The following is a 12,967-nucleotide window of genomic DNA, read 5'->3' on the forward strand; positions in this document are numbered from 1 at the left end:
TCAAATAGGTTGATCTGGTTAATTATCTAAGTGTCATTTCATAACTAAAATTCTAAGATTCTATAGAAGAGAATTGTTAAAGAACAGCAGTGACAAAAAAAAAGTACTCACCACACTTATTATTTATATAATCATGTTAGATACTAAAAGGGTCATATACCTTTCTTTAAACAAGTTGATGAAAAATCTATTTTAAAAATACAGAAAAACTAATTTAGAGAACCAAAATTGAACTGCATGTTTAAATTAGTCTCTCTTTCTCTATTCTATGATCACCCAATTTATAAAGTTACGAGTTTGAAATCCGTAGTGCATTTTATTTGCAAAAACGAAAAATAAAAATACCTGTTTAGATGTGTTATTACATATCTGAATACATCATAGTTAACAGGATGAAATTTCTTAACAATTTCTTTCAGTGCATGAAGACGTTCTGTTTTATCCGGGATTTCTGTAAAATTAAAGTAGCGAGGAATTTGTGTGAAACACAAACATTAAGAAATATTGATAAAGCTTCCTGCTATGCTTATTGTATGAGACAATCAAGAATGTATATAAAGCATATCAGGAGAGGGAAACAAAAACAAAGAAAATGTTGTAAAGAGCCTGCTAATAAACAGACTACCATCTATTTACAATAGCCTTTTCACAAGTAAAGCTAATAACTGAAGATCAAAGTAACCTGGGGGTGGCAAAATAGGAAATGGTATATTAGTAATTTCTCTAAGCAACTTATATAACTAGATACTGATTTAGAATTAACTAATTACTTACAAATCTGTTAGGCTCTTAATATTCATGCTACAGATAGTAAGTATTTTAGGCTTTGTGGGTGAAACTACTCAACTCTGCAGTGGTACAAAAGCGGCCACAAACAATATGTAACTAGAGTGACTGTGATCCAACAGAACTTTAAAAATCTGAATTCATATAATTTTAGTATTTCATAAAATTTTCTTTTAATATTTTTTCAACCATTTAAAAATGTAAAAAAACATTCTTAGCTTGCAAGCCTTCTGAAAACTGATGGCACGCTAAATTTGGCCCACAGGCCAGTTTGCCAACACCTGATTTAAAGCATTATACTTATTTATAATCCACTTAGCTTATAAAACATTGTTCTTCACAAGTAGCACAAGCAGTACAAGCATTTAGCTCAGTTACTTTCCAAATTTACACAAATTATGAAACAGGATAACTGAAATGTGGCTCTGCTGTAAATGGGAGAGGACAGAGTGCCTTACTGCTCTGCTCTTCCTCATTCAGTTCATTCTTCTAAAATAACAATGGATTCCTCCGGAGAAGGCCAGTCTGCCAACCAACTCATGGTAGTACACTAAGTACTAACAAATTTCTCATTTGCCACATATTACTTCTAAATCAGCCCTCAATATTTCCTAAGTAGGGAAGTTCTGAGGCTATTGTTCATGGCCAAAACGTAAGAAAATCTAAGCTATCAATTGGACTATTTTCCTAGTTTTCGTATGAGAGAATGTATAAGGCAACTGCATCTTATGACAATATACTGAAGTGGATTTCAATGAAAAGAAAATTAACTGAGAACTTTAACAATAAGTATTATAAGTAGTCTCATGCTACAGAGCTTGAAGACTTGTAATCAAAAGGAAATATTAAAGAGAAATATTTAGAAACTACATTAAATTTAGCCATTGAGAACACAATGTGGATTAAGCACTAGGTTACCTGATACTCAAATAGACCTTTGGTCTCATTTTCCAGATAACAAATGAGTATTTGATTCATAGAAACATCTGGATGAATGATGATGCCAAGTAGGAATCAATACTGAATGAGTACCCATTTTCCTGTCTGCCTTTTTCAAAAACTGAATTAAGACATGAGGCCAAAGTTAATTTCTTTGACTTAAAAAATATTTATATACACATGTGTACAGACCATACACAGGTTAATATGTTACTAAAGTACATTACAGATACATTCATTTGAAGACTTAATTTCTTTTTTTCTTTTTTTTTTTTTTTTTTTGCAGTAGGTGGGCCTCTCACTGTTGTGGCCTCTCCCGTTGCGGAGCACAGGCTCTGGACGCGCAGGCTCAGTAGCCATGGCTCACGGGCCCAGCCGCTCCGCAGCATGTGGGATCTTCCCGGACCGGGGCACGAACCCGTGTCCCCTGCATCGGCAGGCGGACTCTCAACCACTGCGCCAGCAGGGAAGCCCAAGACTTAATTTCTTTTTCTTACAATGCCTTTGAGTTTGAATTAAAAACACAAATCTCAAACTTCTAGTATAATGATCTAACTTCTAAGAGCACTTAGTCATCTGGGAGCCTAGATAAAACTATTTATTTAAAGGGAAAGAGCTTTAATAAACAGTTCTAGAAGCTGAATTTTTATTAGCTACATATTCTAGTGCATGACTGATTTTAACACAAAGCAATCAATGTACAAACCCCACTATCATCATCCCTCTCAAAAAAAAAAAAAAGGAGGCTTTTACTTACTTGCTGCTTCCAATAGCTCTGGATGAAGAGAATATGGAATTAAAGGATCTGGTAGATCTGCAAAGAAAGCTTTAAGAGCTCCAGCTACAGCATTTACTGTTACTTCCATTGATACTAGACTGATATTATGATCTATAAGACAAAAATAAAAATTAAAAACTATAATAAATTTAAATTTATTACAGGAGAAGTAAGTTAAAGGGATACTTGTAGATCCAAAGACATTTAAGTCTTCTCATGGACCACCTTTCTTCACAGGCTGATTCATCCCTCCCCCATTGTTTTAATATAATTTTGCCTGACAAACTATAGATAAGGAAAGAGAAAACCAAGTAAGAAGCATTTTCTGTGACAATAAAAAAATGCTATTAGGCTTGTCAGTATATGAGACATCTCTCTTCTTTTGAAACATTCTGTTCACATAAGCTATTTAAAAGAGGCCATAAGGAAGCAGAAAGACAAAAGATAGGAATCATGCATATAAATTCAAGTTTTGATGGATGATGGATGTTCACTAAACTTACTGTGGTAATCATTTCATGATATATATAAGTCAAATCATTATGTTGTACACCTTATACAGTACTGTATGTCAATTATCTCAATAAAACTGGAAGAAAAAACAAAATCACTATACCTCATGGAGTATGCTTAACTGGACATAAAAGGGGTAAAAGGCGAACACTATTTTATTGTTTCAATATACATTATTATTCTCACATCGCAGGACCACTTTTGTGTGTTTTTTCTACAATATTATACTGCAAGCCAATATAAATTGTAATCTACAGTGTAAATCTACTAGTTCCCTGGTGGAGAAATTATACTTAAAAAATTTTAATATAAAACACTTTAAACACTTATCAGTGAAGTTCTGACTTAAAAAATAAGAATGTAACATATTAAAGGTATATCATAAGGTTAATTTGCTATTAAAAAAGTAACACTTTCCTTATTATAAATACAATGAATATTTATAATAAAAAATTACTCCCATAACCAAGAGATAATCACTGTTTATACTTTAGCATGTTTCCTTTCAGCCCTTTTCTGCTCATTAAAAATATATATATATATAGATAGATTTTATATTGGATTTAATTTTTAAGGCATTATCCAAGGTTAGTAAAATTTCACAAGCAACTTTTAAAAACTTTTTGAGGGGGCAGGTAACATTTCATTGTAATTTCAAACTTGCAGAAAATTTGCAAGAATAATAAAAATACAAAGAACTCACATATATCCTTAACCAAGAATCACCAATCCTTACATTCTGCCCTACATAAACAATTCTAATGGCTACAAAACATTCTCCCAGATATAAAAATTTACATAATATTCTATTACTGAACATTCAGATTTATTTCATTTAAAAATATTATAAAGATGTTATGATAACAACTTTTATGTACTAAAGCTTAGGTCCTTAGGCAGGCTATATTCCTTGTAATAACAGCTACCCAGTGAACATTTAACATGGTGCCTGGCACAGAAAACTCGTTATATGCATTATCTCATTATTCCTCAGTTACTCTTATCACTCCCATTCTAGATATGAAAAAGTTGAGATTTAGAAAGGTTAACCTCCCTAGGCCACAAAGACAGTAAGTGGCAGAACCAGAAAACAAAACCAGAAACTCTAATTCAAAAGGCCCTGGTACTGACGACTACTCTTCCTTCATTACCTGAAGTGAAATTGTACCAATTTGCTAAAGTCTAAACAGTTCTTCTAACAATTTTTTTTAAATGAAATACCATGCAATAATGTATGGTATTTGAAATATCATGCAATAATGAAATGCCAGTCTTTCAAAGCAAGGCACACACACAAACACCCCACCCACCACTCAACTTTACCATTTACCACTCAAGATTTTACCATTTCAACACATATAATCTTCATTATTTTATACAGCTATCTAGTATTCTACTTATCAACAGGATTGGTCCCCCTACCTTTAAAACAAAATACAAACAATGCTGCAATAAATATCTTGGTATGCTTACACAAAGACTTTTGTAACATAAGTATTTACAAATAGAATTTCTCCAACAAAGCTACCTGAAGCACCCATAACCAACAGCATACAACATACCTGCTTGCCTACACTCTACCAACAATCCTTTCCACTCACATAATAAAATAAATACAACCTTTTTGTTTTAATTTTTATTTCTTTATAACTGACAGAGGTTGAGCATATTTTCATATATTTGTTGGTTGCTTTCTTCTGATATGAATTGCTTAATCGAGCAAAGAAATTCCACAGCCACACCAAGTTTACAGTTTGTCCCCTGATTCTGTTTGCTTTATACAGTATTTCATACAGAAGTTTTACATTTTTAGGCAGTCTAGTTTATCATCTTGTTCATGCTTTCTAGGTTTCATGTCAAGTTTAGGCCTCTCCCTACTCCAAGATTATAAATATATTCACTCGTTTTTCTCCCTAGAACTTAGTTTTCATTTTTTGCATTTAAACCTTTGATCTCATACAGATTTCCTTTAATATGAGTAGGAAATTCAGCTTTTTGAAACTTCCTAATGGTTAGTTGGCCCAGTATCATGAAAGAAAAAAAAAACCTTTTAAATCACAACTTTAAATAGGTGCAATCTGTGATATACAAAGATGATGATGCATCATAACTCAATTTATTGCTTCTCTAATTCTGGTAATGGATTTATAGCTCTCCCATTTGTTGACTGTGGTATCTGTTCCATTAAATACTTCCAATACTACTTCAAAACTTTCTCCCCTAAACATCCATATTCTTAGGAGGTTTTCATATGAAATTTCAATGAGGGAAATAATAAAACAATGATTTTATTTTATCTTCTATAATTATCTTACCTTGATCAAATATATATATAAATATATCTATAATTATCTTCTTACCTTGATCAAACTGCTTCTGAATATTGTCTTGATCAGTTTTGTTCCCACTAACACGGTACAGTCCTTCAGTACATAATCCTAAAAGAATAAAGAAATAAATAGACTTTTACACATGAATATATAGCTATAACAAAGAATTTACTTAACCTTATGTACATCTTAGTGACTTAGAAAATATGGTGGTAAAATATTTTTAAGAATAAAATATTCTTGAGCATTTCATTTAAAGTAAGTTCTTAATGGACTACCTTAATTTTAAACCATTTAGCCTACCCAGTTCCATGTAAAATAAGATACATTTCTTCCTAGTCCACTAAACACAGCTAAAATTCCTAAGTGCAATATATTAAAAACGTCAAAAGACTCTGAAAGGTGGAGAGAAAGTGAATTTGAATAGCAACCACAGAATTTGAAGAACAACAACACAGTGAGTTCCCTGGGTTTTCCTTTTGCTTCTTACGTATCTTAGACCAGGCAACAGAGAAGCCTGCAACCCAGAAGTACCAATGAGCACAGGCAAAAAAATAAAAATAAAAACAAAACACCACTCAGAAAACCAACAAGAAAAGCCAGTTCTCTCTAGTGAAAGGATTGGGAAAGGTGCAGACTAGGAAGCAAAAACATTTTTTACTGTTACTGCCCTACTACAGCCAAACACCATGGAATCCACTCCTCCTCATCCACATCAGTGGAACCAAGTAGGGAGACTAGAATTCTACCTCTGCCAGCAGTAACAAAGGTGCCCCTTCCCCTCTCTAGAGTGTCAGCAAGGACTGAATGGCAAGTCTGAACTTCTACTACCACCTTGAGGTAAGAGGTACCCTCCCCTCTTCACCATGGTAGTCAACAGAGGCTGGTAGAGATCAAGTGGGGGGGGAGTCCAATCTTCCAGCCCCACTTTGTAGTAATGAGGCAGCTGCACTTCCCCTGCCTGGTGCAGTGTCAGAGGAGGCCTGCTAAAATAGATTTAAATAATATCCAAAGTTTCACAGCATACTATCCAAAATGTCTAGAATACAATAATAATAAAACTAAAATCATTCATCATTCCAAGAACCAAGAAAGTCTCAACCTGAATGAGAAAAAACAATTAACAGACACCAATACAAAGATACCAGTTGTGGAATTATCTGACAAGGATTTTAAAGCATCATAAAACACTTCAGTGAACAATTATAAACACACTTGAAACAAACTTCCCAATAGAAAGTTTTAGCAAAGAAACAGAAACATAAGGAGGAACTAACTGAAAATTTTAGAACTAGAAATACAGTAACAGAAACAACAAATTCACTGAATGGGATCAATAATAGAAAAGTGATGACAGAGTAATGATAATGAATAAATGAACTTGAAGACAAATCAGTAGAAATTACCCAATCTAAAGAAATTAGACTAAAAAAAAATGATGAGCCTCAGGGATTTGTGGGACAATAACAAAAGATCTAATATTTGTGTCATCAGCCGAAAACCTATCTCTATGTTCAATGGGAAGTTTCTGAAAGCACTTCTGAAAGAGACTCCATTTGATAAGGCATTGTATTGTTCTGATCCCAAGGAGAAAAAAAGAATCAACAGAAACGCAGAATTTGTCAAATTTATCCCTGGACAAATGTCAAGGTGCTTGTATGGGACAATATGTTAATTCTAATTTTTTATATTCAGAAATTCATGGTCATAAAGGTAGCAAAAATCCACTGATAAAAGTGTCAAAGTTATTAAATCCAAAGTTTTAACTTCAGCGAAGCATGGCAGACACCACCAAATAACCAAAATTATTATCATCTACAGTGGGACAAAATAACATCCTATCCCAACAGATATGATGCACTTAGAAGGATACAACATTACTTTGGTGGTATTTCTAACAAAAATGCATAATTTGAATCTAATAATGAGGAAACAGTAACCTCAAATTGAAGGAGAAATAAAAAGTTCATTTGTACAGTAAAATGCCAACCAATAAACATACAAAAAATGAGAGACTAAAAAATAATCATCAACGGAAGCTAAAACTAGTGGCTTAAAGTCTGATAGTCTCAAAGTCAAGAAAAACAAAAGAAGCTGAGCAACTCTCCCAAACTAAAGGTGTTAAAAACGACATGATTACTAAAAGCAGTGCCCATAGATTAGATCCTGAAGTGTCTGCCTAATAAAGAATTAAAAACACCCAAAATGTCAATAATGCTGAGGTTGAGAAACCCTGACATAGTGATAAGCATTTATTTGCTAAATGAAAATTATAAGGTGCTTAATCATCCATGATAAAAAATCTTGCCTTCCATTCACTAATAAATGAGTGACTTTAAAAAAAAAAAAGAAGAAGCCAACTCAATTATCTAGATGTGAATTATACAAGTTTAACTTTGACTTAAATCACCCAAAGTATCTATCCTGGGCCTCCAAGTAATATATAGGTATTAAAAATCTATACCAATATTCCAAAACTAAATTTAAAATATGTTTGAACCAAATATCATCACCCCTTTTTCCTTCATTAGAAAGGTAACTAATCCTTACGCTACACAGAACTCTTGATATCTGAAGTTCTAAAATGGTCTAAGTTCTCTTTGAGTTGCTAACAGATACAAGAGTTTCACTGAAGTCATAAAACAGATTACAAATGGTAAAGGAGAAGTAAGGTGTGTAGATAATCCACAAGTTAGATTAATATGTCCATGGGAAGTGACATCAGCAAAAGAGATAGAGAAAGGAATTTTGGGGCTTGGTTCCCCCATAAAAGCAACTAATGAGCAGCCAAAAAGTATCAGAATCAACTTCTGCAGAACCTCTGGAATCTAGTAAAAAAATTACAACCACCATTAGAAGGCTTGCTGAAGAAAGAAGATTTAAGCTGCCCACCTACCATTCCCGGTGCCACTCTAGACGGGCAACAACCATAAGGAAGGCAGCCTGCACTCTGGGTTTAGGTTTCAAGTGCCAGAGGGAGCAACACAGATCTTATTCTCAAAGAACTGTAGTTGCATATTTTGACCTGTCTGGTGGCTCCCAGAAGAAAGAGCACAAGGGCTTACCTATGTTTCACTATGTTAAAATATTCAAAACCTCTTATTTTCAACAAAAATATTAAGAGGCATGGAAAGAAGCCAGTATGGCCCATTGTAGAAAAAAAAGAAATTAATAGAAACTGTCCATGAGGAAACCCAGTCACTGCACTTACTAGACAAAGACTTTAAATCAATCTTTAAAGGTGTACAAAAAGCTACAGGAAACCATGAACAAAGAACTAAAGAAAACCAAGAGAATGACGACTTAACAAATGAAGAATATCAATAAATACAGAGAAATTATTAAAAGAACTAAAGAGAAAATCTGGAGCTGTAAAGTATAATAACTAAAATGAAAAATAAACTATAGAGGTTTAACAGCAGATTTTAGCAGGCAGAAGAAACAATGAACTTAAAGACTGGTTAATTGAGATCATCCAGTCTAGGGAGCAGAAAGAGGAAAGAATGAAGAAAAATGAACAGAGCCAAAGAGACTTCTGGGACTCCATCAAGCATACCAACACTAGCATAAAAACTTTCCCAGAGGGGAAAAGGAGAAAGAAGAATATCTGAAAAAATAATGGCTGAAAACTTCCAAATATGAAAAAGAAACCTACAAATCTATACATGAAGTTCAATGGACTGAAAACAGGATAAACTCAAAGAGACCTACATAGGACAAAGGAAATAATAAAAAGTAAAATGGATATAAACAAAATAAAAAGTAGAATACAAAAATAAAAAGGTAGAAAAACAGAGAATCAACAAGGATGTTTGCTTTCATTACTTCTAATAAACACTGTACTGGAGTTCTAGCTAGATTAGGCAAGAAAAAGAAATAAAAGGAATCCAAAGCATAAAAAAATTAAGTAAAATTAGTCCTAATTGCTGATGAAAATACTTACTAAATATAAGAACTGACACCATAAAACTCTTAGAAAAAAACACAGGAGTACATTTTCATGTCAATGGGTTTGGCAATGGATTCTTAGATACAGCACCAACACATAAGAAACAAAATAAAGATAAATTGGATTTCAACAATATCGAAAACTTTTGTGCATCAAAGGACATTATCAAGAAAGACAACCTATAAGATGGGAGAAAATATTTGCAAATCATTTATCTGATAAGGGTCTAGTACCCAAAGTAACTCAAAGCTTTCCCACTACGATCAGGTACAAGGCTAGGATGTCCCCGCTCACCATACCTTTCAACATCCGGTTGAAAGTACTGGAAGTTCTTGTACTTGCTAAAGCAATAAAAGGAAATCAAAGGTATACAAATTGGGAAAGAAGACATAAAACTATCATTTTTCACAGATGACATGATTGCCTATGTAGAAAATCTATCTGCCAAAAAAATCCTTGAACTAGTAAGTGATTATAGCAAGGTTGCAGGATACAAAAATCAACTTCTTCCCTTATATACCAAGGAATAAATGGACCTTGAAATTAAAAACACAATACCACTTACATCAGCATGTCCCCAAATGAAAATTTTCTAACAAATATGTACAAGATCTATATAAGAAAAACTACAAAACTGATGAATGAAATCAAAGAACTAAATGCAACTGACCCTTGAACAATGCAGTAGTTCATCCATGTATAACTCATAGTTGGCCCTCTGTATCCACTGTTGCTCCACATCCACGGATTCAACCAACCATGGATTGTGTAGTACTATAGTATTTACTATTGAAAAATATCCAGGTATAAGTGGACCCACGCAGTTCAAACCCACGTTGTTCAAGGGTCAACTAACTGTAAATGGAGAAATATAACATGTTCATGGAAAGGAAGACAAAATAGTCAGGTTGTCAGTTCTTCCCAACCTGATCTACAGATTCAATGCAACCCCAATCAAATTCCCAGAAAATTATTCTATGGTTATCAACAAACTGATTCTAGAGTTTACATAGAGAGGATAAGACTTAAAGCCAAGACAATATTTAAAGAGAACAAAGTTGGAGGATTGACGTTACATGACTTTAAGATTTACTATAAAGCTACAGTAATCAAGACAATATGGTATTGAGGAAAAAAGAGGGAAATATTCAATAGATCAATGGAACAGAGTAGAGAGCCCAGAAATAAACACCCATTAACAGTCAACTAATCTTTGACACAGGAGCAAAGGCAATAAGAACAGAGCAAAAACAGTCTCTTCAACAAAAGGTGCTAGAAAAATAGGACATTCATATGCAAAAGAATGAATCTAGACACAGACCTTCACCCTTGACAAAATGAACTCAAACTGGGGACTTCCCTGGTGGTCTAGTGGTTAAGAATCTGCCTTCCAATGCAGGGGACGTGGGTTTGATCCCTGGTTGGGGAACTAAGATCCCACACGCCATGGGGTAACTAAGCCCACACACCGCAACTACTGAGCCCGCGCACTCTGGAGCCTGCATGCCGCAACTACTGAGCCTGTGTGCCACAACTAGAGAGAAGCCTGCAGGCTGCAACGAAGAGCGAGCATGCGTGCCACAATGAAAAGATCCTGCATGCTGCAACTAAGATCTGACACAGCCAATTATATATATATAAATATATATATATATATATATATATAAAATGAACTCAAAATGGATCACAAACTTAAATGTAAAATGGAGAGCTATAAAATTCCTAGAAGACAACATAGTAAAAAACCTAGATGACCTTGGCTACAGTGATGCCTTTTTAGATAAAGACACAATCTGTGAAAAAAATATTGATAAGCTGGACTTTGTTAAAATTAAAAACTTCTGCTCTGTGAAAGACAACATCAAGAGAATTAGAAGACTAGTCACAGACTGGGAGTAAATATTTACAAAACACACATCTGGTAAAGGACTGTTATCCAAAATATACCAAGAACTCTTAAAACTCAGTAATAAGAAAACAACTCCAGGGCTTCCCTGGTGGCTCAGTGGTTGAGAGTCCGCCTGCCGATGCAGGGGACACGGGTTCATGCCCCAGTCTGGGAAGATCCCACATGCCGTGGAGCAGCTAGGCCCGTGAGCCATGGCCTCTGAGCCTGCGTGTCCAGAGCCTGTGCTCCGCAACGGGAGAGGCCACAACAGTGAGAGGCCTGCATACCACAAAAAAAAAAAGAAAGAAAAAAAGAAAACAACTCCATTGTAAAATGGGGCAAAGACCTTAACAGATACCTTATCAAAGAAGATCTATAGATGGCAAATAAACATATAAAAAGATGCTCCACATCACACGTGACTAGGGAATTGCAAGTTAAAACAACAATGAGATACCACCATTAGAATGGCCAAAATCTAGAACACTGACAACACCAATTGCTGACAAGGATGTGGAGAACAGGAACTCTCATTCAATGCTGGTGGGAAAGCAAAATGGTACAGACACTTCGGAAGACAGCTTGGTAGTTTCTTAACAAAATTAAATGTCCTCTCCACACTTCTACTGCCAGGGGACTGGGTTCGATCCCACAAGCTGTGCAGTGTGGACAAAAAAAAAAAAAAAAAAAAAAACACCCCCCAAAAAACCAAACTAAATGTACTCTTACCATACCATCCAGCAATCATCCTCTGTTATTTTACCCAAAGGAAGTGGAAACATATCTACACAAGAATCTGCACACAGATGTTTACAACATTTATTTTATAGCTATAGCTATGTTTACTGCATAACTGCCCAAACTTGGAAGCATACAGGCTGTTCTTCAGGAGGTGAATGAATAATTTAACTGTGGTACATCCAGACAATGGAATAGTACTCAATGCCAAAAAAGAAATGAGTTATTAAACCATGAAAAGACATGGAGGAAACTTAAATGCGTATTACTAAATGAAAGAAGCCAATCTGAAAAGGGTACATACTGTATGATTATTACAACTATATGACATTGTGGAAAAGGTAAAACTATGAAAACAATAAAAAGATCAATGGCTGCCAGGGGTGAGGGAGGTGGGGAGAGATGAATAGGCAGAGCACAGAAGATTTTTAGGGCAGTGAAAATACTCTGTATGCTATTATAATGATGGATATGTCACTATACATATGTCACTATACATATGTCCAAACCAACAGAATGTACAACATCAAGAGTGAACACTAATGTACACTATGAACTTTGGGTGATTATCATGTGTCAATGCAGGTTCATCCTTGGCAAAAAACGTACTATTCTGGTGAGTGATGTTGGTAATTGGGGGTGAGGAGGGTTTCACATGTGGGGGGATGGGGGTATATGGGAAATCTCTAAACCTCCCTCTTGATTTTGTTATAAACCTAAAACTTCTTAAAAAAAAAAAAGATATAGGGCTTCCCTGGTGGTGCAGTGGTTGAGAGTCCGCCTGCCGATGCAGGGGACACAGGTTCGTGCCCCGGTCCGGGAAGATCCCACATGCTGCGGAGCGGCTGGGCCCGTGGGCCATGGCCACTGACCCTGCGCGTCCGGAGCCTGTGCTCCACAACGGAAAAGGCCACAACAGTGAGGCCCGCGAACCGCAAAAAAAAGGAAAAAAAAAAAAGATATAGACATATATAGATACATCAAAGCTTATAAGGATGAAGTAACACCAATGGAGCGAGAGTCTTTTAGCAATGATAAGTGACACT

The 12,967-nt window shown here is 35.0% G+C and overlaps 1 protein-coding gene across 4 annotated transcripts in view; it reads right to left on the bottom strand.

Annotated features, from left to right (window-relative positions):
• Positions 1-12,967, bottom strand: part of ARHGAP5 (Rho GTPase activating protein 5) — a 72,249-nt gene that overhangs the window by 7,671 nt on the left and 51,611 nt on the right. For 2 of the 4 annotated variants that reach the window (XM_060143870.1, XM_060143859.1), the window contains exons 4-6: positions 5,377-5,454; positions 2,483-2,614; positions 346-451 (exon numbers count right to left, since the gene is read on the bottom strand). In XM_060143870.1, coding sequence (XP_059999853.1) covers positions 346-451; positions 2,483-2,614; positions 5,377-5,454 — 316 coding nt within the window. Of the gene's footprint in view, positions 1-345; positions 452-2,482; positions 2,615-5,376; positions 5,455-9,965; positions 10,151-12,967 lie in introns of those variants that run through there. The other 2 variants (XR_009539614.1, XR_009539611.1) reach the window with 1 other exon arrangement.

Source organism: Lagenorhynchus albirostris, chromosome 1, assembly GCF_949774975.1.
Source record: "Lagenorhynchus albirostris chromosome 1, mLagAlb1.1, whole genome shotgun sequence".
NCBI lineage: Eukaryota > Metazoa > Chordata > Mammalia > Artiodactyla > Delphinidae > Lagenorhynchus > Lagenorhynchus albirostris.